A 26,780-nucleotide genomic window follows, 5' to 3' on the forward strand; every position below is an offset into this window, starting at 1 on the left:
TATTGGATGACATCCATTGAATATATTCGGGACAAGGGGTTGGCATGTCTTAAAAGGAAGACTTGAGAGGCGAGGCAGTCATACTGGTGGTCTTTTGATTCGGGTTGGCGTCAAGTGAAACACTAAGGGCAACGATGCAGGTTGGATGCTCGGATGATGCAGCACTGCAGATCAGCGCGCTTATTCTATTGGGTCCTGACCAGTGACCTGAACGGCGAACGCAGCTAAACTCGCTTAGCCGCCCATGCAATTTCACTTGTCGCTACATTCGAGGCCGTATATTGCGATGTACGAGATCGCCATAAGAACTAGCTGTCAACAGTACAACCCCACGGCCGCTCGGCCGAGAGCTTGGACGTCAAGTGGCATGTCAGTAGTATTGGTCCTATAAGAGTCGCCTTCCTCTCAGAATATTCAATAATAGACTCCGCAAATTGCAGCCATGTCTGACTTCGCCCTCTCTCCTGCTACCCTTCCTGATCTACCTGGCATCGCCAAGGTCTCCACAGCCGCCATGATCGAAAGCCGGCACACAATGTCCTACTGGATGTTTCCGCCGGACAACGAGAACGCGATCTACGAATGGCGGCTAAACGGTATAACAAATACGTTCAACAATATTTCATACTGTATCTACACCAAACTCGTCGATACTAAGGTGGGCAAAATCGTAGCATTCGCGCTGTGGGAGGCGCCTCACCCACCCGAGACGGAGGAGGAGAAAGCCAAGAAAGAGCAAGAGAAGAAAGAGAACGGTGACAAAGATGACAAGCTGCCGAAAGGTACCAAAGCTCAACTTTTGCACGACTTCGATGCCGAGACCCGTACGTTTTACTTTCCAAGGCAATTTTTCCCCATTCATGCTGTTCTATGAGTCGTCGGACATGTCTCAAGGGTTCTCTGCTCCTAAGACATGTCTTGCGAGCCAAACTTGCTCCTGAAAGTAATGCTGACTCCAAAATCTCCAAGAGAGGATGAGGGCGAAATATGTCGACAGGGAGAAAGACTACAGTGAGTGGCATTTTCTAAGTCTCTGGAATCAGACAAGATGACTGTATATGCTCAAGTCTTGAGAGCTATTGCTACTCTCCCAGAATACCAAGGCAAAGGCTGCGCATCAAAATTGCTTCAATCCGGGCTAAAGAAGATCGACGCCGAAGGCGCCAAGACTTGGCTTGAGGCAACCCCACAAGGGCAATCCTTGTACGCAAAATTTGGCTGGAAAGTTGTCGATGAGATCATTTTTGATCTCGAGAAATATGGCTGTGGTGAATGGGTGCAAAGAACCACGGTCATGAACAGGAAAGCGCAAATGTAGTGGGTCAAAGCCACGAAATGATTCTTCTCACGTTCTTATTTTCGTCTTGTTGTACAGCGCAAGCTCTGTCAATCCATGAGAAAGGCTGAGATTCAAGCTTTGAGCTTTCACAGTTCAGATAGATCGGTGTGCAGCCGTGACCGTTATGAGAGTCAAGAGTCATTTTATTGGGTGAAATCATGGCTCAATTCAGGCGAGCAAATGGCTTGAGTAAGCCTTGCCAATCGGTCTCCTGGCGCGCGATCACATGGGACATGGGATCGTCGTACATCCCCGATTTTATGAAAAACTTTTTTGAGCAATTTTGAGTACTTCGTCCGAGCACGCAAGGTAGAAGCCAAGGCTTCCGATTAACAAACAGGTATTGCGGCTTTCTCTGTTCCCGCCTGTTTCATTTGTTCCCCAACATATTTGATTCTTGGACTTCTCCCTTTCTGTCTGTCGCTTCAGGAAGTATAAAGGTAAGGGCTCTAGCTATCTGATTTGAAGCCGGCTACAGTGAAGTGAAAGGGTATGATAGTTACTTGTTATCGTGACGAAGATTCTAGGGATGGAGGTTCAGAAGATTAGCTGTCATCCGAATACGGTGTCTCGAGTCTCGAAGCACAAATGAGAAGATGGAAAAAGCAGATGTGGCCACCGTCTGATTCCAAGCTCTCATGGAGGAAGCAAGCTTGGAAACATCAGTAATGGCACCTTGATCTTGGCTGGCAAAGATGGCCAGCTGTCGGGAACTCGAGACAGCTGGGGGTTCTTCCTATCAAATAAGAATGCAGCCGACTAAAAATAGCACGATTGCGCTGATCAAGTACCGCGCAAACCATTTGGGCTGGAGATCGGGACGGACGTACCTAGATTTTATGTGACAAAACCGGCCAAGTCGTCATATCCGAGGGCAGGCTGGTAGTAAGCATTCATAAAGATGGGGATCTAGAGGGCAGCGTTCCGATGACACGAGGCAACCGGTATAACCCCATCCCAACCAGACTTTCTGTTCGGCAGTTAGCTGAGTTGATATTAACCAGAACAAGGCAAAGAAATATGCGGAACCAGCCATCAATTCTGAATCATCCAAGGTCTCTATAAGGGGATTCAGAGAAACACCAACCTATGTGCTGCTTGATAGAGCACAGAAATGTCATCAGGATCGCGCAACAAACAGAACGTTCGAAGGTGCAAAGCCTACCAGAGTGTGTGTCCCAAGCCCCCCATCAACGATGGCTGACCTTGCATGACAGGGCACCGTGTGATCCAACCACTCTCAGAGGACATTGCGGCAGTCTAGCGGAATAAGTTGTTCAATTCTTCATGCTAGTATTCAGTATTCGAAGCGGGTGGCTGTCGAGGGTTTCTGGGAAGGTCACAGAGGGTTGTCAGCCAGTGCAATACACAATGGTGTATCTGATAGCTGAGGAGATAGAGGGCGGCATGATCGTCAGATACACAGCCGAATGGCCAATGGCCGAGAGCAAAGAGGGAAGGTGAATGTCAAGCCCGACACCTTGCAGGTCCCTAATTTTGCAAGTTACCAAAGCGGTAGGGATGCTGCGACTGGTGGGCATCAGGGCTTGCTTGATATTGGGCCCGGTGGGCACGAATGAATATATGAGGAAGATGGCTGTTGTCGTGAGACGTTGAGGAGCAGAAGCCGTGCCTGCAATACTTCTCTGTGTGAAGCATCGGGAGGAAGACAGAGTCGCGAAAGAGAGGACTGTGATGACAAACAAGGACAGAGGGCAAGGGAGGCCGACGTGCCTGATTCCTGCGCAAGCTTTGGTATACTAAACGCTTCCGCCAGTCATTCATGTTGTGGTCTCCTGATACCTCCTCGCAATTGCTGCGAGGGCATTGAGGAATGCCTGTCTGGTGTATGCTGAGTCCTGGACGCGAGGCATTTTTCGAGCATTGGCTGGTGCTCGCAGAGGGCTCTTGAAGGAGGCAGCAGACTTGCTAAGGAGAAGAGAGGAAGACACAAGAGCTGCTGCAGTCGAGAAAGGAGAAGACAACGGACTTGGTCACTAGACGCGTGGAGGTGTAGAGGGTCAGAGGGCTGCTGTTTGTTGTGTGTGAAGGAATTTGAAAAGGGATCAAAGGTAAGCAAGCTGTTATGGGAGGCACGAGCTACGTTCTATGCTAATTTTCCATTCCCCTTGGCATTGTTGAGAGCCAGACCTAAGACGGCAGTCGCGACCTGATCCTGGTATGTGGATTTCTATGCTGATGCCTTTTGTCTACATGAAATGCTACTTTGTAGAATGATCGCTACGAACTGTACTACTGTCACCTGCCAATTTGGAACGAGGAAACTTTTGAAGATAAAAGGGAACACTCTCTACGAGGAAGCAGGAGCTCTTACCCCTTTTCCCGGCCACTACTTGGCGAAAAGCATATCATATCTGATGCAGAACCTAGAACATCCGCCTGCAAGTTTAAGGCAGACTTGAAGCTCCTAGAAAGTGCCTCCAGCCATCGCCTCTATTCACCTCTTTCAAGGTGCGAGATATAGACCAGCTTTGGGTCGAGTAGCTGTGTGGCTACGTGGTTGGACTCGAAATCAATGAGAATTCTTATTGACTCATTGGCCTCGAAGATGCTAATTTCGGGTTCTTAGAACCATCAAAATCGTCGGTAGAGATAAGTGTGCTCATATGACTCCCCGGAATGAACAAATGCGGAACTGCAGCATTTGGTTTTTGTATAAAAGTGTGCCTTGCCCGTTTCAGGTCTTGACATTAGCAGCTTAAGGCATTCACAAAGTCCATACTTCTCCCCTCAGGTCCTCATCAAGGACAGGCATTGAAGGGCGTCTCCACGGCTCTGACTCCACTACAGAAGACTACGGAACTTACGTCGTCTGAACCTTGTATCACCAGAGAAATCGAATTTACAAATAGACCAAATACAGGAGGTTTCAACATGCATGTTGCGGGTCAATTTCCAACTCGAGCCCTAGTCTATGAAAACGCATGGACGCCCTTCTCCCAATTAAAATCGGTCTGGTTTCAGCTTGCTCCATTCACATGCATCTACGAATTTGCATCTGTCTCGCACCTCAAATTGATGTCTAGCAGCCTCGGATTCGCTCAGATTTGGAAGGCCATGCTCTGAAACCCTCGAGCACCAAGGATTTGCAACCCCCATTTCCCAGCCGTCGGGCTTTTTTCGGAGCGGTATATCTGAATCACAAAATCCACGAGGTCGACTCCAATGCTAATTCGCACTGAAGAAGGTCTGTGAGGTATTGTGTTATCCTTGGGTCGCCGGTTCGGTCCCGGCTCGAAGGAATTAATTTCCTAAATCCCATTGTTGATTTGTCGTCTGATGACTGCGTGAAAGAGGTCTAACTCATCGTTATCACAAACTTGCCCGTTTGGCTTCGTTGGATTTACAAAGAAGAACAGTAGTACCGCATAGGCTTATAGTTGGATTGAAGCTGCAACTGGATCTTAAGCCAATCCATTTATGCTTTCAAGTGAAGGGAAGCATGCCTTGGTGGTTTCCACATACAATATTCAGGAGTCAGGGAGTGGAAGGAGATGATAATGAGTAGAATACTAGAAATAACGAGGATATGGCGATACGTGGGTCACCTATAGCCCTAACCCTGGGTCTAATCCAAACATACATACCTTAGGCGCCTTCTCCGTCAGAGCCTCCACGCCTACTTTTGCTTGCTCAATGGCCTGATGCTCTATGACTATCGGCAACCCCCGATTTAAGCGTAGATCCAATTGGCTCTTGGACAGATACAGATACTCTTCCCCCTCCGTCGAGATACAGATGTTGCGAGGCAAGATCTATAACATGTGTGTTCTGAAGTTTGGAGACCCTACGATACTCTGTACTATGGGACAAGCTGTGTTTGTCTGCCTGTGCCAAGTGCTTCTTGTCATCACTACTTAGTCTGATGGGCCAGATCCGCTCAGAGACCATCAACCCCACCTGAGATGTTCTGCATGCATACACGCGCTGCCGTTGCCTTGCGATAGACATCATATTCAGCCGCACCATACGATTCGCACACTGAATGCTGCGTAGATCTGGCTACCAGCTTCGCTTGAGTCTTTTACTTACCCTTCCCATCGCATCTCTGACCTCGGGATCCGCCCTGATGGTGTTGTTCACTAGCCACTCCTTCACTCTTCCCCTCAACTCCTTTGTGCCCTGCTCGTCGCCCGCAAAAGGCGCCATATCCATCGCCAGCAATCTACTGGATTCGATCTCACTGGCCTTAGCGGTTCCCTCGAGTCTCACTAATTGCTGCAGGTCGAGTTGAGAGGTAGTCGCCGCAGGGGTGGGTTTTCCCTGTGGAAAGAGGTTTCCCAGCTGCGAGAAGGCGATGAAGAGGGTGAATGTTGTCTTGCGGGCTAGCGCGAGGAGCTGAAAGGGTAGCAGTGGTGGGTGAAGTTTCAGTTTGCTGAGTATAGGGTTGAAAACTTTGGTGAGTAACGGCGAGGGGTAGGGGCGTGTGATGGTGTGATACTCGAGTAGAAAAAGACCTGCGAAGGTCAAGTATCGCCAGAAGCGTCCCCATTGGAGATAGTTTGTGAGGCTCAAGAGGGCCATCATGAGGGTTGAGCCGGCGTAGAGGGGTAGGGAGGATGTCTGTATGCCGGTGGCCAAGTAATCGCGTATTGTTTTGCAATGCTGCCATTTCAGCATATCGGGACCGAAGCGCTCATAGGCAAAGCGTTTGATGGGGTCAGATAGGGTGTCTTGAGCGGTTTTGAGATTGACGAAATTGGATTCGGCAGCTGCATGTCGGATTAGGTCGTCCGTGGGGACTTTGTCCGGATGCTGGAGAGCAGCTAGTCTCCTAAATCTCGACTTTATCTGTTTTTCTTCGACTCCTGGAGCAAGCCCAAGATCCTGGTAGAAATCCCCACTCTGTTGTATTATATAGTCCGCTTCATAAAGGGTGTATAGCAGGTAAACGATAATGACTGTCATGTGTATGCGCCGTCTGTGTTTCACGTATCTAGGACTCCCTGGTTGCGGCTTAGGATCACCGGCGCGGATTGTGATGCCATAGTAAATCGATTGGAGCCACCCTGTCACGAGCTGTAGATTTCCGTGTTAGTAGAGCACAACCTTGAGACATGCATATATATGCAGGCACGCTTGAAACCAGCTTGCTAAGGTGAAAGGTACATACATTGGGCAAAAATGCCCATCCAGCGTAGGAGAGAACTGCTGTTGACGACATGCTAAACGAATTCTTTCTGTACAGAACATGTTCGAAAGACCACAAGGTAAGGAAAATGTTGGTGAAGACAGGTGTTGAAACACTTGCGCCTATTTATGCGGCTCGGCAGATCGCCCGGGATGTCGCGTGGACTTTTAGCCGATGGAGCTAGCCGAAAGTCTAAATTTCGAGCTTTTCCGGGAAAAAGTACGTGGGGACTTGACGATATCATCCACGCCAATTGACAATCGAGGAAGTATGTCATTGGAGATCGACAGCTCGCGGCTTGAGCGCAAGAAGCAGGGAAAGTCGAAGGATAAGGATGTCGAGAAGACAGAGAAAAAGCGCAAGCGGGATGCTGTAGACGAGGTCGATTTTGGGATGGCCTCGCCCACAAAGAAGCACAGGTCAAATCAACAGCCCAAATCACATATAGCGCAGTCCAAACCCGACATTTCCTCTCAGACAGAGCCAATATCTCCGTTCTACCAGCAAGTATCCTCTCTGTACCTACCACTACCACCAATCTCTCAAAAGCATGCTTTACAAGGCATTTGTGCCGAGCATATCTCTCCACTCATCCTCACATACTACCCGCCTTTGCATGGGGTCATCGTATCTTATTCGAATGCGCGACTCTCCACCGATCCTCAGAGCGAAGCGTCCAATCCAGCTTATGCACGAGCGATCGACGAGTACGCGTCCAGCTTCGTATGGCTTACTGCGGACTTCCTCATTTTCAAGCCTCGGAAGAGTAGCGTGATAGAGGGCTATGTCAACCTCCAGAGTGAGAGCACTATTGGGCTTCTTTGTTTAAACTTCTTCAATGCAAGCATTGAGAGAAGGAGATTGCCAAGAGAGTGGAAATGGATACCCGGTGGGATGAAGGCCCCAAGAAAGAGAAAGTTGAAGCAAGCTACGAAGGACACCATGTCGGACTCGGACGGATCAGAGGCGGACGAGGACGATGCGGCTGGGCAGACTTTGGAAGACGCGGAAGGCTATTTTCAAGATCAGGCAGGTAAAAAGATTGAGGGACTGCTACAATTCCGGGTCAAGGACTTGGACACGTCGAAGAGCATGGATCGCGAGACTGGTTTCGTGAGCATTGAGGGCACCATGCTGAGTAAGGACGAGGAAAGGCAGTTGCAGGAACAGGAGAGAATGAGGATACCAAATGTGAAAAGGAAACAATTGGGCTGGCAAAATGAGCCGTCGAACGCTATGACAGGTGCAATTGTGAATGGCTCTGATGGTGCAATGGATGTAGATGATTCGCCGAATGCGAAACATAGAGCCAGATATTAAGAATGCTTTTTTGCTTCTAGAGCTATCTATAAATTAAGATTCGCCATAGTCTCTATAACATAAATCCAAGGTTTCATGCCTTCCCTTGGTCAATCATACCGCGCAGGGAATGATTTGCTCACTGCTCTGGTCAATGGCTCGCTAAGCGAGAGTATGATATAAATTGCGGCCCCCGCGTCTCAAGTCAACGCGCTTTCCCCCTCACTTCCACCCACACCCCACATCTAAAACATTGAATCCTGGGACCTGTAGCCATGAGACTTCAGCTAACGGTTCAAAGGCACGGCTTGCCACCAGTACAAGTGTTGTGGACCTTGGCATCAGCAGTCCGACCTCCCCTTCTTGCAGCGGGTAACAGTATCACGATCTCGCAGTTTCTGGAACAGGTCAACGAAGTCATACCTCTTGAGTCCGAGGATTGGGGCCTTGAGGATTACTCGGTAGAAGTGCGCGGCTTCGAATGTCTGCACTTTTCCGAAATCAACCAAGTTCTGAAGGAGGACGATGAGGTCTGGTGGGTAACTCAGCTTAGGCTTCTTTTTCATGAATTCGTTCAGGTGATGCTGACTTCTTCACAGCATACGGCCTCTACAGACTCAAGATCTACGCTTTCGGAAAATATCTGGACGACACCAGATCGCCGCAGATGGCAAGCACTTGGTCGACGGTGTGGCATTTGGTCGCCCTTTTCTACGACGAGCAGACAGACCGGGCATAAAAATACCTCCGAGGAAGAGAAGACGGATTACATATGATGAGGAAGAAGGTTTCGACACGGATGAGCCGAATAACGATCGGCGAGTCATCGTCAGGGCTGGCTTTGACGATGCCGAGGAAGCTACGGGGGGAGACGAGAGTGACGATGAAAAGGACTTTGCGCCCGACGATGAGGAAGAGGAGGATCTGGGTGCCGAGCTAGAAGATTTACAAAAGGACCTTAGTGCTGGTACGGATGCAGAACAGGGACTAAGTGTGGACAATGTTCAGCCAGAACGGACTACTAGGTCTCGAAGATCGCCCAAAGGTTTAGGCATGCTACAGTTGTTGGATGACAACGGACGACCGTATGCTGGACAATACAGTAATCCTCTACTGGATTTTTACGGACAGTATGGGGCTCCAAGCAGCCAATCTGAAATCAGAGTCAGGAAGCGCGGTACCGCAGACTCGACTCAGAGCTCTTCCGAGAACATTAAAAGCATCCTTCGGGATTCATCAGCAAGCCCCCAACGTGTGAGCAGGCGGGACTCGGCCGGCAGTAATAGAAGTGTGCGTTTCGAAAACGCCGAGTCTGCAACGCCCGCAACCATTCAAGAATCGCAAGATTCAGAGGACCCGGACGATGGCGATTTTGAGCTTGGCGAGGTGGACGAATCTGATAAAGAGAATGCTGAGCCACAGGTTGAAGAGACTGAATCCAGCGATGTATGTGGCGTCCTTGTAAAAGCTGTAATACTTGCAAGACATGTTCATTTCACGGTTTACTGTTTGCGCTGAAGGAATTTTCGCTAACTAGTCGCTAGAGTTTCTTTGAAGGATCACAATCGAGCTCCTCGACGTCTTCGGATGATCAAATATCTGACGACGATACTTCCTCGTCTGGATCATCCTCTAGTGGCTCGAGCTCGGATTCAGAACCAGAGCAGCAGCCAAGCAAAGATATATCTCACAAGTCCGAAACTTCTGAAACATCGTCTTCAGGATCATCATCCTCCAGCAGCAGCGACTCCGAGCCTGAACCGCCAAAGGCTGGCCAGAAGCGGAAGTGGGCAGTCCGCAATGTCCAATTGAAAACGCCTGCAGGTGAGGCGCCGCCTGTGCTCACAAACTCGGCTCCATCCACGATACCACCTGGCAATGGGAGTAGTTTGACTCGAAGCCGTAATAAGCGGAGAAAGGAGAGTAAGAGGCTGACTTTCATCAAGAGCAAGGGCATGCTCCCAGCTACCGCCACTAAAGCTGATCTATACAAATTCGAGGAGGAGACTACCCATCCAGAAATGCAGGAAATGATAGCTGTTGGAGGAGTTCGCGCTGCTCTTGAGGCTAAAAGACAGGACTTAATGACTTCGATCGCTGCTGGTGGCATCGATGTCAGTCTTGATCCGAGCTTGCAGGAAAAGGATGTTGGTATGGTTGAGGATCAACTGCCTGTAGATGACCCACTCTCGAAGACTGCAGCCATTCAGGACACCATCATGACTGATCAGCCAGCAAGTGAGGAGGGTTCAGAGAAAGTTGAGCTTGAAAACCCTTCAGCGAATGACCCTACCAGCACTTCAACAATTGCAGAAGTCCAAGACTCAGCGAATTGTTCGCCAATGAAGGCCAAAGAAAGTCGGCTGACCGAACCTATAAGTACTAGCGTAACTGCGATAGTGCCAGACTCGATCACTGCGCCTCCCGTAAAGGCTATACAGGTTCTAGCGAATGACTCCCAAAGCACTCCACCTGCTATGGAAGGCTCAAAATCACAAACGACACCAGCGCCTGAATCACAACATCGTCGATCCAAGCTTGACATGTCTGGCGCAAAGCGTATGCTCTTTGGCTCTTTGGGTCTTAAAACACCAAAGACCAAGGACGATGAATTGAAGACGCGGGAGAAGCTGATGAAAGATGTGAGGCCTATCAAAGATTCTCAGGTCGACGAAAATTTCGAGACAGTCGAAGACATTGCGGCTGCAGCAGAGGATGAGAGCTGGAAAGACAAGATCGATTTGCGAGCCGTAGAATGCTGTTATGAGGGGATTGAGCTGAGCACGCCGCCATTTCCTTTCGTTCAGAGATGGGACCCTCAACAGCAGAGAGGATATAACACGGGCAATGCGAAAAAGCGGAAGGGAAAGAAACGAAAGCGTAACAACGATGACTACTACGAAAACAGCTCTTTCCATCCACAAGACAAGGTTGCACATCGCAACAACCAAAACAGTTACGAAGACATTTCCTATAATCTACAAAACGCATCCGTGCGTCTCAACAAGGACGACTGGCCTAGACAGGAGGCAGAACGAGAACCATCGACAGAGAAAGCCCAGGCGGAGAGCAAAAGCCAGGAGCGCTCGCATGATGAGAGTCTTGAAGATTCCATCAGAGCTAATGAACAGTTACGCCACGAGACCGAAGACGCCTCTGCAGATATGCTTGTCGAAATGGAAAGGCTATACGACCTGACACATGACTTTCCCGCTCTGCCCGAAGACCTCTCTACATGTTCATCCTTGACTCCAGACACAGCCGCGAAAGGAAACATTGTTGCCTTCAAACAGCTTGAAATGTCGGCAGAGACCAACTGGCAGCCCAAAATATCGGAATACCGAACGGCCATTGTCGACGAAATCTTGGACGACGGTACGCTATTAATGACGCTTGCAAAGCGTGATCAACCTTCGAAGGATATACAGTACGACGAACAAACTGGCGAACGCCTCTACACCAAGTTCGAGATGCCGGGCTATCATGACGAACATGGCGGAGACGATAATGGAAAGATTGAGATTTCGTTCGACGAGTTGATTAGCCCAATTCTGGTTGAGGCTGCAGGCGAAAATGGCAACCAGGATAATGTGCGGCAGGCTCAAGACCTTATCGTAGCCCATTCCGACTCAAATGATAGGGCCGTTACTGGAGAAGCTCTCGATACAGACGGGGGTCCGCAAGGCGTTGGTCTAGATGGCCCAATTCAAGAAACCTCCCACAAGGAAGCTGCTGAGCCGAGCGAAGAAACTCGACATGAAATCTCCGAGCTGATCAAGGATGCTGGATGGCGGTCGAGCGTAGCAAGTCATGAATTGATTGACGGGCAAGATGAGAACCCTCTTAGCCAAAGAAACGACCCCAATGAGGATGCTGTTGTGGGCCCACCATCGCCGAAATTTCACGGTTTCAGCTCCAGCCCACTTACCAATGGATTCCAGGTGGCATCATCGCCACCGCCAGCAGCGCTTCAGACGTCAAGGCATGTACATGCTTTAGATATTGAAATAGCTGAAAGCGTCCCTCTTCAAGGTCCCGACGAGTCACCCGCTCGCTCAATCATCTCAAACCCTAGATCCGCGATTGACTACCCCAATTTACCAAAGATGAATGACGACACCGAAGTGTTCCAGCAAGAAGCCCAGGATCGCTCGGGCCTTCTAGAAGCAGACCACCAGATCGCGTCTCAAGATCTCACCGCGCCGAGTAGCATCCGTGGAACCCCATCTCAAAGCATCGCATCTCCTACTCTAATGTCGCTCGAAAGAAGCTCTCCGAAACTGGTCAATGTATTTGACGGGGCTGACTCTGACGAATCATTACCAGAGTTGTTTTCGCAAGCTTTCGAGAAACGACTGTCACAGGGAAGGGAAATGAAACCACAGCTCCCAAAGGAAGATCCTATTTCACCCCCGAGTCGTCGCAAATTCAAGCGCAATAGCAGGATCAATCTATCCCAGAGAGAATCTAATCGTGATTGGGAGCCTGATCACTCCGAGGGTGAGCATGAGGATGATGGTGTGAGCACGCCGCGCCTATCGCAACCGGATTTTTCTTCTCAAATTGTCGACTTGACCATCTCGAGCGATACCGTGGATCCTCCAGACGACTCATACAATGATGACGATGACTTTATTTTACCAACGGGGCCAGGATGGGTGCAAAAATCTAGGATAAGCGAACCTCGTGATAGCCCCACGAAGAAAACCACCACAAGAAGTTCGATGAGTCGTAGGTGATGATGTGTGCATGGGTGAGAAGGACAACATGCTGTGGCTCGGAAGAAGTGAAGGCATTCTATCTACATCGATAACATGGTACTGTTGCTCACCATGTAGGTTTGTTTTCAAACGTAGAGTATCGCTAGGTAGTCGGTAGCTTCATGGCAAACCATGTAATAAGGCATCAAGACCAACCTATGTTGCCAACGTAAAATTAGACGTAGTTGCCAAAAAGATGTTTGAGCGGACCATCGGGATGTCGTTGCACCGTACGTTATTCCTTTGTCGAAACTTTCCAGCACAGCCCGCCTCGTCCGCACTTCTTTCTTCCTATAAGGCAGTTTCGGCAGTAATCATGCTCGCTCCTGCAAGTGCCAAGTCGCAGGCACACGATGCGCTGTCTCTTCTTGTATCATTATACTCCCTAAATCCATCAAGTGAAAGGCAGACCTTAGTCGAAATCGCTGATCAGTATGTCCGTTCGGATACAGCTCGACAAGCCTCAGGGCGCCTTTACAAATCTCGACCAGATTAGCGGAGTGGTCATCCTGAGCATACTTGGTCCCGAGACTGTTTCTGCAATAACCGTGAAACTCGAGGGGGAGAGTAGATCTCATCTAGCGGGGAATATCAATCCGCGACGCAACTATGACGGCTTCGAGAAGGAAGGTTCACGACAAGAGGTCCACAAGGTAAGTGAGTGCTCTTGGACTGCGTCTGACAAACGACCATTTTTCTGATCGGCTTCATAGCTTCTCTACAAGGTCCTTACTGTCTTTCCTACACCGGATCTCCTAAGGGCAACAGGCCCGGATCAAGCCTATACCCTACCATCGGGTCCTCATGCCTACCCTTTCCGGTTCAAGGTATGCTCCAAGTTGTAAAACGCTCACCGCTTTCTAATACGAGGGTCAGGTCCCTTTCAACAATGACTGCTCCAACAACAACTCCTTGCTTACAAGCCTCAATGCCTTGCGTTTTGAAATGGCAAGAGATACGAACAAACATGTGAAGAAAACCCTTCCACCTTCTCTCAATGGACTTCCAGGAGAAGCAGAAATACATTACTACGTGAAAGCTACGGTGCAGCGACCGGCGTTCTATAAGGAGAATTTCAGAGCAGTATGTTGAGCCGTTTATTTGAACAAGCCAACGAGCCAGGAAGGATTTCACGACCTCTTACTGACTCCGTCGATAGACCTACCCATTCATATTTCTTCCTATCGAACCACCTCGACCCTCTCCCAACAAACGAGAATCGTATGCTAGAAGATCCCACCAGTTCGGTCCAAGTATTGATGTGCCTGAAAAGCCTGGCCTCTTCCGGAAGGCGTCTGTGGCAACCACCGATCCATCAGTCCCGGAAGTGCCACCTCCGAGCATCAGTATTGACGGTCGCTTGCCTGATCCAGCCATCATCACCTGCAACGAAGCGCTACCCCTACGGATACTAATTACCAAGAAGAATGAGACTCCAGCAACTATATACTTAAGAACGCTGAGTATCATACTTGTAGGCTTCACTGTGATTCGAGCCCACGAACTACGAAGGCAAGAGGCTCAAAGCTGGGTGATTATGAGCCAAGCCCACATAGACAAGGCTCTAAACAGCACCGTTGGCGGTAATGGCAACAATATTTTAGAGGTCGACTCAAACCTGTGGAAGCAGCGCCCTTTGCCAAACACGGTCTCACCGTCATTTGCCACATGTAACATATCACGCCGCTACGAGTTGGAAGTCAAGGCTGGATTGTCCTGGGGCTCTGCTCAGAACATAAACGTAGGTCTGAATCCATTTGCGTCGCAGGATCTGCTGATAGCCCGAAGCCTGAACTTACAGTACAATCCGTTCGAATGCCTGTAGAAGTCTATTCTGGGATCGCTCCTCCCCAAGCCCTGCTCGACCAAATGGCGGATCGACCCACTGCGCAGCCTACTTCAAATTACAACCTTCGCCCACCTGGTTCTGCCAATGGGCCTTCCACTGGGCACTCTCCCGGACCTTCTCGGCCTCATGCTCAAGCGCACAGCGATCATATTGAGCCTTCTCCGTCAGATATTCCTGAAGAAGCACCTCCAAGCTATGAGGATGCAATGGCGGATGATCTAGCACCGATCGATGGACCAAGGCGAGACTATCACCAGCAGACAACCTCGACGCCAACTGGCAGCAACGGCACCAGCGGTAAAGGGTCTGCGAGTGAAGACAGGTTGTTTCCTGAGAGCAGGCGATGATGGACAAACAGTTATGAAAATATTGATTAGCGATTCAGCGTGTCTTGTAAGGGTCGAGAGATGAGAATGGCAGTATGAACCTTAGTGAGACATGAAAATATGAAAGCTTTATAAGTCAATCCAGAGACGAGCAGTCTTATCATTACAACGTCTATGATTGGCTGCAATACTAGCGCCCGCATTATCGATTAGGGCTAGCAGCTGGAGGTGCGGTGATGATGACGTTCATGAGCTTCTTACCTCATGGAGATGTTTCCGCAACTACTATCCACAAATCCACACTCTTTACATGCCACCCTTTCTTCGTTACACACCTCGAGTCGTCTTTCGTCGTCCTCCACGGCTCACCAAGTTCCTAGTATCAACAATCACCACTTCAGCTAGAACTATGGCACAAGAATACCAGATCAAGGGGCTCTCCAAGCTCGACCTCAAGAGCGGAGAGAAGCGCGAAGTGGAGGTTGAAGGAATTGAAAATGGCAAGGTCTTGCTGGCCAATCTGAACGGCAAGACTCATGCTATGAGTGCCAAATGCACCCATTACGGAGCACCATTGAAGTTGGGAGTCCTGAGCCCCGACGGAAGACTAACCTGCGCGTGGCACGGAGGTGAGTCCCCTCAATTGTGGTACCCACTCAGTAAAGGATTACTAACCATATATTCTAGCTTGCTTCAATGTCTCTTCGGGTGACGTTGAGGATGCCCCAGCTCTGGACCCCTTGGCCAAATTCGAGATTGTGGAGAAAGACGGAGGGGTATACATCAAGGGAGAGGAGAGCACGATCAAGGCGAACAGAAGGGCCGTCAATACCAAATGCAAGGCTCAGGGTCAAGAGAAGGTCGTGGTTGTGGGCGGAGGAAGTGGAGCAATGGGCGCCGTACAGGCCCTCCGTGAACAGGAATTCAAAGGCGCCATCACCATGATCTCAATTGAGCCCAGCCCTCCCATCGACCGCACCAAGCTCTCTAAAGCCCTCATGACAGACAAATCCAAGCTGGAGTTGCGTCCTCAGGCATGGTTCGAAGAATCTTCCATCGAAACCGTCTCGGACGAAGTTACCAGCGTCGACTTTGATAAGAAATCAGTCTCCACCAAATCCGGCTCTTCCTACCCTTATACCAAGCTCATCCTCGCCACTGGCGGTGTACCCAAATTACTACCGCTGCCCGGATTCAAAGAACTATCCAATGTGTTCCTCCTCCGTTCGCTTCCGAGTGCGCAAGCTATCGTCTCGGCTGTTGGCGAGAAGAAAGGCAAGAAGGTTGTCATCGTAGGCTCTTCCTTCATAGGAATGGAAGTCGGAAACTGTCTAGCCTCGGGAAACGATGTCACAATCGTAGGCATGGAATCTCGGCCCTTGGAGCGCATCATGGGCGCCGAGGCCGGCGAGATTTTCCAAAATCTCGTCTCGAAGAATGGTGTCAAATTTCACATGAACGCTGGTGTCGAGGCTGCCGGACCCTCCAAGGAAGATTCCAAAAAGGTCGGCTCGGTCACTTTGAAGGATGGTACAATTCTGCCTGCCGATCTTGTCATCCTTGGCACCGGCGTCAGTCCAGCTACTGGTTTCCTGCAAGACAACAAGGCAGTGTCATTAGAAAAGGACGGCTCTCTTCAGGTCGATGAAGGATTTCTTGTCAAAGGTCTAAAAGATGTCTATGCGATTGGCGATATAGCAACATTCCCCTATCATGGCCCCGGGAGCAACGGCAGCTTGACCCGCATCGAGCATTGGAATGTCGCCCAAAATGCAGGCCGCGCTGCCGCAAAGTCTATCGTCTCACCTTCCTCCAAACCAAAGGTCTTCATACCGGTATTCTGGTCAGCACTGGGCAGTCAGCTGAGATACTGTGGCAATACTCCGAACGGATGGGATGAATTGGTCATGCAAGGGGAGCCGAAAGAAGGGAAATTCGCTGCTTTCTACGGGAAAGGTGATACCGTGGTGGCCGTGGCGAGTATGATGATGGATCCAATCATGAGCCAGAGTGCGGAACTGATGAAGCAAGGCAAAATGCCTGGGTTAGCGGAGTTGCGGAAGGGCGTGGATGTCAGAGACATCAAATTGCCCGGAGAGATCAAGATGTGAGTGGAGATGTACGTCCGAAGAGGATATGAAAAGCATGAGACGAAAAGGGAGTATTGTAGTTAGAGAAGAGAATATGATCATATGAGATATACGAGCTTTTGAAGAGCAGCCTCGCTCATCAAATATACACTAGTTTTGAAGCCGGTTAAGACTTGTGTAAAACTACAAATGCTCCACCAACCAAGCTCGAATCAAAGAATCCTACATTGACTCTTCATGTACGACAGGTAGCAGTCCAATCCTTCTCTGTGATCCCAAAACCAGCGAAGAAACTACAACAGAAGCGCATTCGCAAGGGACCGAGTATATGGAGAAGAGCATCCTCGAGGGACCCAGTATATAGAAAAGAGCACCGACTCGCACTCCTCGTCCTCCGCCAAAGCGAGCGGGCCCGAACGGCCCCATCTGCGGCAACCCCTCCGACAACCCGAACAAAATCAGATGGATACCCGCGAGTTCGATCTCCACGTCGACGAGACTGCGAAAAAACGTGGAATGAGGACCCGAGCCCCGGAGAGACTGTGAAAGGACGAGAGAAAAAGGGGGGGGGGGAGGGAGGGGGGAAAAAGGGACCCAAGCACGACGGCTACCCTTGAGCAACGATTACGGCTCCTGCGCCCCAGCAGCCAGGATCGAGACGGTATGCCGTGCAGCTAGGATAGTCCTCCGCTGTTGGGGACCGTCGGACGACAGACTTCCGGAGCGATGGAAGGTGGGTGATGGCCGGATGATGCGGAAGCGGGCGCGGAGGCTTGATTGCAGGACGAGTCCGTTCGCTCGTTGGAGTGTTTTCCGTCGATGATGAAGTGCACCTGCTATTTGATCAGGGTTGATCGGATAGGCCGTGAGGTACCTTAGGCTCGGTCACGGTGTTGGCACGAGGGCTTGTTCCTCGCTGAGGACGACCCGACTTTTCTGCCTGTCATAGCTTCCGTGGTCCGCTTATTCCGATCGATACCTACAAAAACGGTGCGCAGATGAGGAGTAAGAGAGCTTTTATCCTGTGGAATGCTCATGATAAGAGATCCGACTCTGTCAGACGTTCTCACAACTACGAGGCTCGTCTGTCTGTCACACACACGCATTGGTCTCGTTCAGCGACCATCACCAGAACGTAACGCTTCCGCTCCCCACGGGTCCCGCAGTATCATCCAAAATGGTAATAGAGGTCTCAAACCACCCCCGCAGTCCATCGAAAAACAATCTCGACCCTTCCAACGTGTCCGCCAGTATCAACCAGGTCAAGTCTTCCTGAGCGAGTGGGCGACTGATTCTGACATACAGCTTCGCCTCAGACCATTCGAAATTGGGCTGCGGCACAGGCCCATCTCCATGGGCCGCGACCACCGCCCGACATATTTGGTACTGCGCTCTAGCGATGAGATTGAGGAACGTCTCTAAGTGTATTGGGGGTCCGTATTTACTGAAGATTAGGGACGTGGTGGTGCCAGGGACTCGCATCTGGTACGGGTCAATTGGGTAGTCATTGGGGCTGTGTAAAGTTGAAAGGCTAGAGTTTAACGACCTGGCTTGTGTGGGCTATTTCTGTGGCTGTGGACTTACCTTATTGCCGGTCCTGACACATTGATTTTAACTGGAAATTGTAAGGCTGACGTCGTATTGACAAGGGAATCGCTTTCGGGGCTTAAAGAGACGGAAGGAGATGGAGTTGCGGTCTCAGTGAATTTGATTAATTCAAAAACAAAAGCGAGCGAGACTATGATCAACACCTGCATTCTGTGAATGCTTCCTTTTGGTATTGATCCTCGTTGAAGTTCAAGACTAAGAGTTGCAGAAGAGGGTTTGTCAAAGTCCATGCTGTCTATGGGTTGACTGGTGCGCTCCACTTATACAGCCGAAGTCGCGATATGCAAGTGATTGCATAGAATAGAGACAGATTCGAAAAGTACGGTCCGAGCGCATCGCGCCTGGATATCACAAGTCCATAGGATGAGCAACCCGACAACTTCGAAACCGCGGGATTAGTTGCAAAAGAGCTATAGCTGATGTGGGTCCAAAGCCGAGGGTACGGAGACAAATGGTCGATTCGAATCGCTTCTGGCAATCCCGTCAATTAACGCGGGTATTAACCTTTTGCTGCATTTTCAGAGGCGTCGCGGACCACGTGCATGTCGAGGTTGATTCAATCAACATAAGACATTATGGTATATTAAGCCCGGCGGTTTTTGCGATTGACGGCGTATACTTGGTCTTAAACCAACGGAGTGGGTCCCGACGTGAATACGTGGAATGAGTCGTACGAGCTTGCACTATGGCGGTGGGGGTCTCTACAGCCGTGTTGACATGGAATAAGTGGGAAAGCAGCTTTCTGATGTCTTCCTTCCAGAGAAAGTCTGGCCAAAAATCCAAAGATTATAAGCTCGATGCAGTTCACTTTGTTCCTTCTGCAGAGGATATCAAAAAACCTGAGTCGCAGTTGATGGAGATGGTTGGATTCGGAGCTTGAGGATGAGATGTTGAGAGTGGAGAGGTCTTAGACGCCCCCACCAGCCCGGCTCCCCCACGTAAATTTAGTTCCGTGGTCCGTGCCGTCGTTCCAGTTTCAGATCTTCCCACCAATCCTTTAAGCGACGTATACGGAGTAAAAGTATCGACAGCGAGATACCGTACCCACAGGATTGGGATTGGATTTACTAAGAAGTGCAAAAAAGATGATGCGATTAAGCGTTTCAGCTGGGCAAAGTGTTGCTTCGGAAGGTGGCACCGGTGGTAGGTGTGAGGCATTTTCCAAGCGGCAGCTGACGGCTCGGAGCCTGAAAGTAGCCATCGAATCGGTTGGAAAAATTACCGGTCAATACGTTGATCTTACTGTTAGACACTTTCCACGTTTCAGGCGCAAAAAAATGCTCAAGATTCGGAGCCCATTCATCATAAGAAACCTAGCTGTTCGTTAGCAGTAAACGTTACTTTCCTGCAATGTTGTAGACGGAGTCCTGTGTGAAATTGCATCGATTGCAAGCAAAGCTAGATGGGTATCAAACGTCAAATCACGCTCAAGTCGAAGAGGCCGTCACCCTTCCAGAGACTCCTGAAGCAGCGTCTTATCGATACTCACTGCTTCCACATGAGTCGAAAGCCGCTTCTCTGCCTTCCTACCACGAACCGAGTCGCCTTTCTTCTTGTCTATGCATCTCTCGTCGACAGCAGCGCTCAAAGCATCTATGGCTCGAAGGTTACCACTCGATTTGGTGGGAGCATCGCCCCACTTGCCAAACATCCACCCGCCGACACGTTTACCCAAAGTGGACTTCTCAGCTGTCGCGGTAGACGCTGGCGTGGCCGGGCTCGTTGAAGCATGACTAAGAAGCAGGCGATTGTAGTTGCTGCTGTCATAGCCCCGATCGCGTTTGGATGCCTGGGCGACGGCAGCGGTGGAGCTTGTCACAGGGCCGATAGAGGCGACAGATGGGCCAAGTGACGATCGAGGATTGAAGCCTTGCGAGTCCTTGCTTCGTAGTTTGGGCATGTCGAACCCCGGGCTTGGTAGTATGCTTTCGTGTGACGAGGCTCGATGCAATCGAGGGCACTTTTGTTCCAATTGAGAGTGCGTCTGCCAGGCATGTCTGTTGGGGTCAAAGTGATTATCCAAGAAAGAAATCGTGGTGTCATCTTCTGGCTCTTCTAGAATGGTGCTGCGGTCTGATGGAGGAAATTTGACAGTCGCCGTAGACTCGTCCATGCCATATCGGTTCGCGGCCTGCAGTACCCCTGATATGCTTTGAGGTACGCTAGACGATGTTTGTGCAGATAGACTCCTCGTCGAGACGTCTGAATTACGGTTGGAATATCGGGGGTAGATAGTGGGCGATCCAAGAGCGGTAGACCCGGGTGTAGTTGGTCTTGATGAGTACATGTTATCATCCATGGTGTCAAACACCGAAGAATTCCTGAACGCGGATTGAGGAGAGCTTGGCAATGACGAAGGAGCGTGCGAGGACTGCGATGACCATCGATGCGACTGAATGGGAGGAATAGTGACAGATGTTTGTGATAGGATAATTGCAGCAGAGGAGCCTGCTGTAACTTGCATAGAGTGAGCGCTGGGTTTTCGCGGTGTGTGAGGCGTCTGAGTACCAGAAGACGGTGTTCGAGATCCAGGCGAGGTAATGTTCCGCCGCTTCTTGGTCCTTGCAAGTCCAACAGGCCTTTCTCTGGCAGTCTTGACTTTCGGTGCGGCGTGATAATGATGGTGAACATGGAAGTCAGGTGAAAGTACAGCTTCGTTGACAAGCGTCTTCGCAAGCTCGTTATTCAGGTCTTCTCCGGATCCAGGTAGTTCGGGATGCGGCTGAACAGGCTGATGAAGCATCATTTGCTCTCGAAGGTTCTCTACCTCCTCATTCGAACCCATTAGCATCTCCCGCAGCTCCACAATTCCCAATTGCAAGTTAGCATTGTCCTGGAGGATATCCTTGACAAAATGTGAGACAACGCTGCTGCTTCGGTCAGCGCCAAGCGTAGTTGCGGCCGCCGCTCCTTTCAGGTGTCCAACCGCGTTCTCGAGTTCCCCTTCGACAGCCCTCCGCCTTTCAAATCTCCTTACAACTTCAGCGTGCCTCAAGCGTTCTTCTCGTGCCTCCTTGTCTATTCGATCCACCTGCTCCTGTAAGGTACTGATAGTCCGCTCAGCGCCTTTCCATCGTTGTACCGCTGTTTTCTCCTTCTCTTCCCTAGACTTTAATTGGTGATGAAGGTCAGCTGCTTCCGACTCCAGACTTGCCAACTGTGCTTCGAAGTGTGACGTTTGCGCAGCAAGCACCGTGAGTCGCTCGAGTTCTTTGCGTGTAGACTGAAGCGTTGCGTTGAGAGATAGGATTTGCGCGTCGGAGTTGGAGACCGTATCGTTCATCTCTTCCAGCTGGTCCAGTAGGTAACGGTTCTCCTCTATTATCCGGGCATTCGAGACCTCCGACTCTTTCTTGTCTGTTTCAAGCTTCTCGACACTCCCAACCATCCTGCGCCGCTCCCCCGCCGCTTCAGCGATGTATGCCTCATGGCGCGCGAGCAGTGCCTGTAGCGCGAAGGTCAGCGACATGCCTATCAACGAGCCTAGGAGCGGTTTGCTCCTTCAAGCGTGCAAGTTTGGTACTATATAGCTGACATACGAATCACTAGATGTTCAGATGCGCTAAGTCGCACGGGTCCTGAAAGGATTGTTTGATTCGAAGGATCAAACACGATTCCCAAAAAGCATGCACCTACTTGGCCAATGCGCGCAGCATTTTCGAGCTGATTCTCCAGTCCTTCTAGGGCTGCATTATTGTGTCTGAGATAGGCGCAGTGCAGATTACCGCAACAGCAGCTTGTTGGGCGCTCCCTGTTTCCTCGCACTCCGCAGGATGATTGCGATAACAAGGCGTCAAGAGAGGAAGCAGCTGGTGAAGAAGCCGAGGAACGCTCCATATTATTCACGATCGGTCACAATGGTAGGCTGAGCAGGCTTCTCTGTGCGCATAGCTATTGTTAAAATCTTGAGAGGTCTTCATCGATAGGATAGGTGAGGGGTAAATGGGAGGTGAGGTGTGCGCATGTTTGAAGTTGAAGCGAAAGCCCGGCGTAACACCCCATGATTGGTCCAGCCACTGGTTATCTACTCGAAACGTCAAGTCACATGATGACGAATGAGAAGAGTGGGAGGGATCGGCGACGAAAGATTGTCGATAAAGATCAGATCTATAGATCTTAAAGTTTTGCTTTCTATCAATAGTACAGTATCATTACAATCTCGACCAATGCTTGAGATAGTAGTCACAGTTTCCCACTTTCCCATTTTCCCAGGTTCCAAAATCTCTCCAGGCTTCAAGGATCTTTCCCCGCCACTTGCGAAGCACTCCTTTGATACTTCTCAGCATGCACGCCGTATTCCCCTACCTCATCCATACGGAACCGTAGGGAACAAACAGCCCCGAGCTAATGTCCTCGAATGAGCATATGTTGAGTGACTTCGATGACAGGATGCGCCACTTTTCGCCTTTTCTTCCCTCCCGGGACAAGTGCGCCCTCCCGGTCTGGCAAACAAAGGATATCGCTGTTTTTCCAGTATATTTCTTGCGCCGTTGGCTTGGACATATCTTCTGATTGCGGAAAACGTGGCCTCGGTCCTCGATCCAATCTTTCATCCCTCCCAATGCAGTATCAGCCCTTGCCCCTAGCTTTCTCCGGCCCTCCTTCACCATCATGCACCTGCTGCACCTTTCTATACTCTTCCTCCAGCGCCTTTTGCATCTCGAAATCCGCCTGCCGTTCTTTCTTGACCCGTTGTTGTTCAATGTCTCGTACCACTCCAGCATGCATTGCCTGTAGAACGTAAGCGGTTGATCAAGACAATCGGGCTAGAGAGTCCATCGTGGCAGGGAGGCTCACAGCTTTCTCGGAATTCTGCTGGTAGTGAACAAGCGCAACGACCCCAAAGGCTCCTATGGATGTACCCGCCAGCGTGAGTTTCGCAGCTCTGGACATGCCTGTGAGATCGTAGCGGTCGAGTGGTGCAAAAGAGCGAAAAGGGTTTTGGCGGGATGCGATGGTGACGCTTGGCGGAGACAGGGATCTCGAAGCTCCGATTCCACCACCTTGATCGCCAACTTTCTTTTGATATCTACGCACTCGTGGGCAGACAGCCGCAAAGATGGTAAAGCCGTGTAAATCTACGAGCTAACGACCAATTGCTGACCGTGTTGCAGTCTGCACAAAATTCCAAGGGTATCCAAACCCTTCTCGACGTAAGGACAGCTATCTGCCTCCCCAATCTGCAGTTCTAAACCTCTAGTAAAGGCCGAGAGAGACGCCCAGAAGATAGTCCAACAAGGTATGCTATCCAGGGCCTGTCAATACTTTTGTTGCGAATCTAATGACTATCTACAGCTCGAGAATGTATGCCTACGATACCCTCACCCTCTGATCATCAGCCCACCTAACCCCGACTCCAGACCGATCGAAACGTGTGAAAGACGCCAAGAACGAAGCGCAGAAAGAAATAGAAGACTACCGGAAGCAAAAAGATGACGAATTCAAAGCATTCGAGAAGAAGGTGCTTTCCAATTCCATACACTCCCTCGGTCACCCATGCTCGTAGTAAGCACAGCAGCTGATCGACGGACGATGGATAGCACACAAGCGGCAACAAGAAAGCAGAAGAAGACGCCAGCAAAGATGCAGAAGAGCAGATGAAACGGATCAAGGAGGCAGGGAGCAAGACAGGGGATAAGGTCGTTCAGGATTTGCTGAACGTGGTCACGGAGGTAAAGCCGGAGGTTCCTGATAGAGTTGCTGCGCCGCCGGAGGCATGATTGGCACAGAGTGTACGATGGTGTATCAAGCGGAGAACTACCCCAATTGCTGGGGATATATGCTCTAGCTGTTATTGGGACATCATAGATCACAATGCGTTTTGTACGAGGTTACATGGGATCAAATATTATGGTATTGATCATGCCTTCAGCTATAAATCTGGGCCCGTAGCCCCTGAAAGTTAAGATGGGGTAACAATTTGGATCCTGCACCATGACAATTTTTGAGAAGGGAGTACTACTGGATACATCCTTCAAAAGTGTCAGTGGGGGCCATTAAGGCAACGTCCGCACTTGAAGTCCGAATCTGTCAAGGTAGTAAGTAGTGTTGTTGCTACAGGTGGAGTTGATCATGGAATATGTCGGTTCCGCGAAGGAGTTGGTCGCAGTACCGGGTGAGCCGTTCGTGGCTAGGCCTGTATTCGTTGATGAAACTGCTAAACGACTGCTGTTACTGCCTCCAGGAGTTCAGGTATTGACTTTTCCGGCTCCAGTACTACCGGCGAATGCTCCAGTATAGGCGTTTCCAGGTCCAAGGTCAGCTGCAGTGTTAGTTGTGGGCGGATCAGCATGTTCAGATTGAACTTAACAACTGCTAGGAATTCCGGGATTCTCATCGTCAATTCCATGAATGCCGTACTTGAGGCAACAATCGTTGCCTGCCGATTGCGAACTTGCGGCGACAGAGGATGCACCACTTGCACCGTACAGACCCGCCTCGGAAGTGTAATCGGAGCAAGCCAAGAGACAATCCGCCAGATTGTCGGTCTGCAGACCAGAAAAATCGCTACCGTAGAAATCGAAGCCGCAGTGGATTTCGTAGGCGTACCCACCGGCCATATAATAGGTGTTGTTATCCTGAGCACAGGCGGGACTTGTTTCTGTCTGCAGAGTAGGAGTGGTGGTGGCAATAGCTATGCTGACATAGGTACTCGTAGCCACTACAGTAAATCCTAGTGAGTTTGTTGTCGTAATGTCGGATTTAGCAGTTAAAGCGGTGGTGAAAGTAGTGATAGCACCGTTTGAGTTGGTGCTCGTTACGACCACTGTTGTAGTTCCGCAAGCTACATACGGAGGCCGGTATAATGGGATAGATCGGAGTCTCGATACCCGTGGTGACGGGTTGATTATGGACTTTTGTAGGCCAATGTTTCAGCGCCAAAGCGATTGTCGCTGCCCTCAAAGCCTGAGCCACTTGCACCTCCAGTATGAGGTACAATCACCGGTCCCCACTTATACAGTCTCGACTATCTGACCTAGGAAAGCCGTGGGAGCAAAAAGTCCAAGGCCCAAGAGAGAAACCCTCACAGTGACGGTGGCTGCGGAATAGGAAGGTAAGCCTTTCTGGAATCATGCGAAGACCAAATCAGAGTAGTGGACGTGCAACGCGTAAATTCAAGAATACTTAGAGCTTCTGAGATCGCGTGGATTGGCGAGATCAGATTAGTACAGGGACTCATAGAATGCAGATACATCGGCGGGGTCTCATTCTGGAGCCGAGAGGCTTCCGACCCAGCGGCCAGGAGCACGATGTCCTTATCATGAGACTACTAGACCTCGGTCATTGTGACCAATTTTGGAAGGCGTACCCTGGGTGATGGACGTCTCACACCGATTGTTGTCAGAGATGACAGGGTCTTGACGTACTTGAAAAAAGCGAGGAGCCTATCGATGACTTGAATTCGCTGCATTGCGTTCGAGAAATATTTGTAGACAGCAGAGGTGATGTTCTGCGAACAGTGCACGATTGTACGAATACGAGTACAGTCAACCGTCGATACACGCTAATACGCGCGCTTGGCAAGGCTGCCGCTTCTGGGGCGACAGTACTTTATGTGATTAACTAATCCCTAGCTCCTCAGTTCTCCAATGTCCAAATTATGCTAGGGAAAAGTCGACAGTTCTCTCCTCATAATACTCGAGCGCTCTCGAGTCCTTTGCATCAAACAAAGGGGCTGCTTGCTTCAGAACCCAGTCCTTGTCGAACAGTGATTTGATATTGAAGGGTTCGACAGTGAAGGCATGGACCCTATCTTCGTGACCTCTTCGTCAAGGCTCGATACAGGCTTGCTCATTTCTTAGACTTGAAGCATGATCCGGCCATCTTCCCTCGCGATTGCATATCGCTTTTCATACCTCACGCCATTTTGTGTGGCTGTACGGAGGTCCGTCCCAGCCATCTGACTTTGAACAACATACTGGTCCACGAATTGTCACAGCTGAACTCGAACGTTCCATGTCAGCGACTGAAAACGAGGTATGCTGGCGAACGTAGCGCAGGGTAGCGACGTCACAACCGGGTCGGGACATTCACGCTATGCGTGGTACTCTCCAATTGAGCTGCTCAGGACGGTCAGCATTAGGATCAATGACTGTAATGCCGATGAACCGATTGAAAGTGCCGCCATTGATTCGCTCAACAATAAGAACCGTGGTAAGGTGCTTGAAGGTCTCATCGGACGTACCAGGGGATGAAAATTTTAGTCGACTGAGCTGTCTGGATTTTAGGAGGCCCGAAAATTGATGACCAGAGGCCCCAAGAGAATGCTCTGATAGGGGTCCTCTGGACGCAGGAGGCCATACGATGTAATTACCCTCTTCGTATCATCCAAGGGAAGCGGACACGAGTAGATTCCA

At 50.2% G+C, this 26,780-nt stretch overlaps 11 protein-coding genes across 11 annotated transcripts; 6 read left to right on the plus strand and 5 right to left on the minus strand.

The window, feature by feature from the left end:
- Positions 1–442: 442 nt before the first annotated feature.
- On the plus strand, positions 443–1,318 carry HO173_004327 (uncharacterized protein; the record flags this gene model as incomplete). Its single annotated transcript, XM_037306251.1, has 3 exons — positions 443–824; positions 970–1,011; positions 1,068–1,318. The coding sequence occupies 3 exons, from the start codon at positions 443–445 to the stop codon at positions 1,316–1,318; spliced, it is 675 nt and encodes a 224-aa protein (XP_037166761.1).
- A 4,044-nt stretch (positions 1,319–5,362) lies between these two features.
- On the minus strand, positions 5,363–6,524 carry HO173_004328 (uncharacterized protein; the record flags this gene model as incomplete). The annotated part of the gene is made up of 2 exons (XM_037306252.1): positions 5,363–6,379; positions 6,474–6,524. 2 exons carry the CDS (start codon positions 6,522–6,524, stop codon positions 5,363–5,365), a joined length of 1,068 nt encoding a protein of 355 aa, XP_037166762.1.
- Positions 6,525–6,761: 237 nt separating this feature from the next.
- Positions 6,762–7,811, plus strand: HO173_004329 (uncharacterized protein; the record flags this gene model as incomplete). Its single annotated transcript, XM_037306253.1, has 1 exon — positions 6,762–7,811. The coding sequence occupies one exon, from the start codon at positions 6,762–6,764 to the stop codon at positions 7,809–7,811; it is 1,050 nt and encodes a 349-aa protein (XP_037166763.1).
- A 254-nt stretch (positions 7,812–8,065) lies between these two features.
- Positions 8,066–12,529, plus strand: HO173_004330 (uncharacterized protein; the record flags this gene model as incomplete). The annotated part of the gene is made up of 3 exons (XM_037306254.1): positions 8,066–8,325; positions 8,390–9,236; positions 9,335–12,529. 3 exons carry the CDS (start codon positions 8,066–8,068, stop codon positions 12,527–12,529), a joined length of 4,302 nt encoding a protein of 1,433 aa, XP_037166764.1.
- A 455-nt stretch (positions 12,530–12,984) lies between these two features.
- Positions 12,985–14,746, plus strand: HO173_004331 (uncharacterized protein; the record flags this gene model as incomplete). The annotated part of the gene is made up of 5 exons (XM_037306255.1): positions 12,985–13,203; positions 13,264–13,377; positions 13,427–13,633; positions 13,710–14,291; positions 14,339–14,746. The coding sequence occupies 5 exons, from the start codon at positions 12,985–12,987 to the stop codon at positions 14,744–14,746; spliced, it is 1,530 nt and encodes a 509-aa protein (XP_037166765.1).
- Positions 14,747–15,134: 388 nt separating this feature from the next.
- Positions 15,135–16,836, plus strand: HO173_004332 (uncharacterized protein; the record flags this gene model as incomplete). The annotated part of the gene is made up of 2 exons (XM_037306256.1): positions 15,135–15,354; positions 15,413–16,836. 2 exons carry the CDS (start codon positions 15,135–15,137, stop codon positions 16,834–16,836), a joined length of 1,644 nt encoding a protein of 547 aa, XP_037166766.1.
- A 1,104-nt stretch (positions 16,837–17,940) lies between these two features.
- Positions 17,941–18,653, minus strand: HO173_004333 (uncharacterized protein; the record flags this gene model as incomplete). The annotated part of the gene is made up of 2 exons (XM_037306257.1): positions 17,941–18,328; positions 18,400–18,653. 2 exons carry the CDS (start codon positions 18,651–18,653, stop codon positions 17,941–17,943), a joined length of 642 nt encoding a protein of 213 aa, XP_037166767.1.
- Positions 18,654–19,526: 873 nt separating this feature from the next.
- HO173_004334 (uncharacterized protein) lies at positions 19,527–22,260 on the minus strand (the record flags this gene model as incomplete). The annotated part of the gene is made up of 3 exons (XM_037306258.1): positions 19,527–19,736; positions 19,913–21,868; positions 22,060–22,260. The coding sequence occupies 3 exons, from the start codon at positions 22,258–22,260 to the stop codon at positions 19,527–19,529; spliced, it is 2,367 nt and encodes a 788-aa protein (XP_037166768.1).
- Positions 22,261–22,992: 732 nt separating this feature from the next.
- On the minus strand, positions 22,993–23,316 carry HO173_004335 (uncharacterized protein; the record flags this gene model as incomplete). Its single annotated transcript, XM_037306259.1, has 2 exons — positions 22,993–23,154; positions 23,221–23,316. 2 exons carry the CDS (start codon positions 23,314–23,316, stop codon positions 22,993–22,995), a joined length of 258 nt encoding a protein of 85 aa, XP_037166769.1.
- A 166-nt stretch (positions 23,317–23,482) lies between these two features.
- Positions 23,483–24,143, plus strand: HO173_004336 (uncharacterized protein; the record flags this gene model as incomplete). The annotated part of the gene is made up of 6 exons (XM_037306260.1): positions 23,483–23,485; positions 23,538–23,576; positions 23,629–23,662; positions 23,719–23,727; positions 23,784–23,884; positions 23,964–24,143. 6 exons carry the CDS (start codon positions 23,483–23,485, stop codon positions 24,141–24,143), a joined length of 366 nt encoding a protein of 121 aa, XP_037166770.1.
- A 468-nt stretch (positions 24,144–24,611) lies between these two features.
- Positions 24,612–25,834, minus strand: HO173_004337 (uncharacterized protein; the record flags this gene model as incomplete). The annotated part of the gene is made up of 3 exons (XM_037306261.1): positions 24,612–24,685; positions 24,734–25,277; positions 25,733–25,834. The coding sequence occupies 3 exons, from the start codon at positions 25,832–25,834 to the stop codon at positions 24,612–24,614; spliced, it is 720 nt and encodes a 239-aa protein (XP_037166771.1).
- Positions 25,835–26,780: the final 946 nt, after the last annotated feature.

The sequence above is a fragment of the Letharia columbiana genome, assembly GCF_014066305.1.
Source record: "Letharia columbiana isolate WasteWater2 chromosome Unknown Sc0000011_s2, whole genome shotgun sequence".
Classification (NCBI taxonomy): domain Eukaryota; kingdom Fungi; phylum Ascomycota; class Lecanoromycetes; order Lecanorales; family Parmeliaceae; genus Letharia; species Letharia columbiana.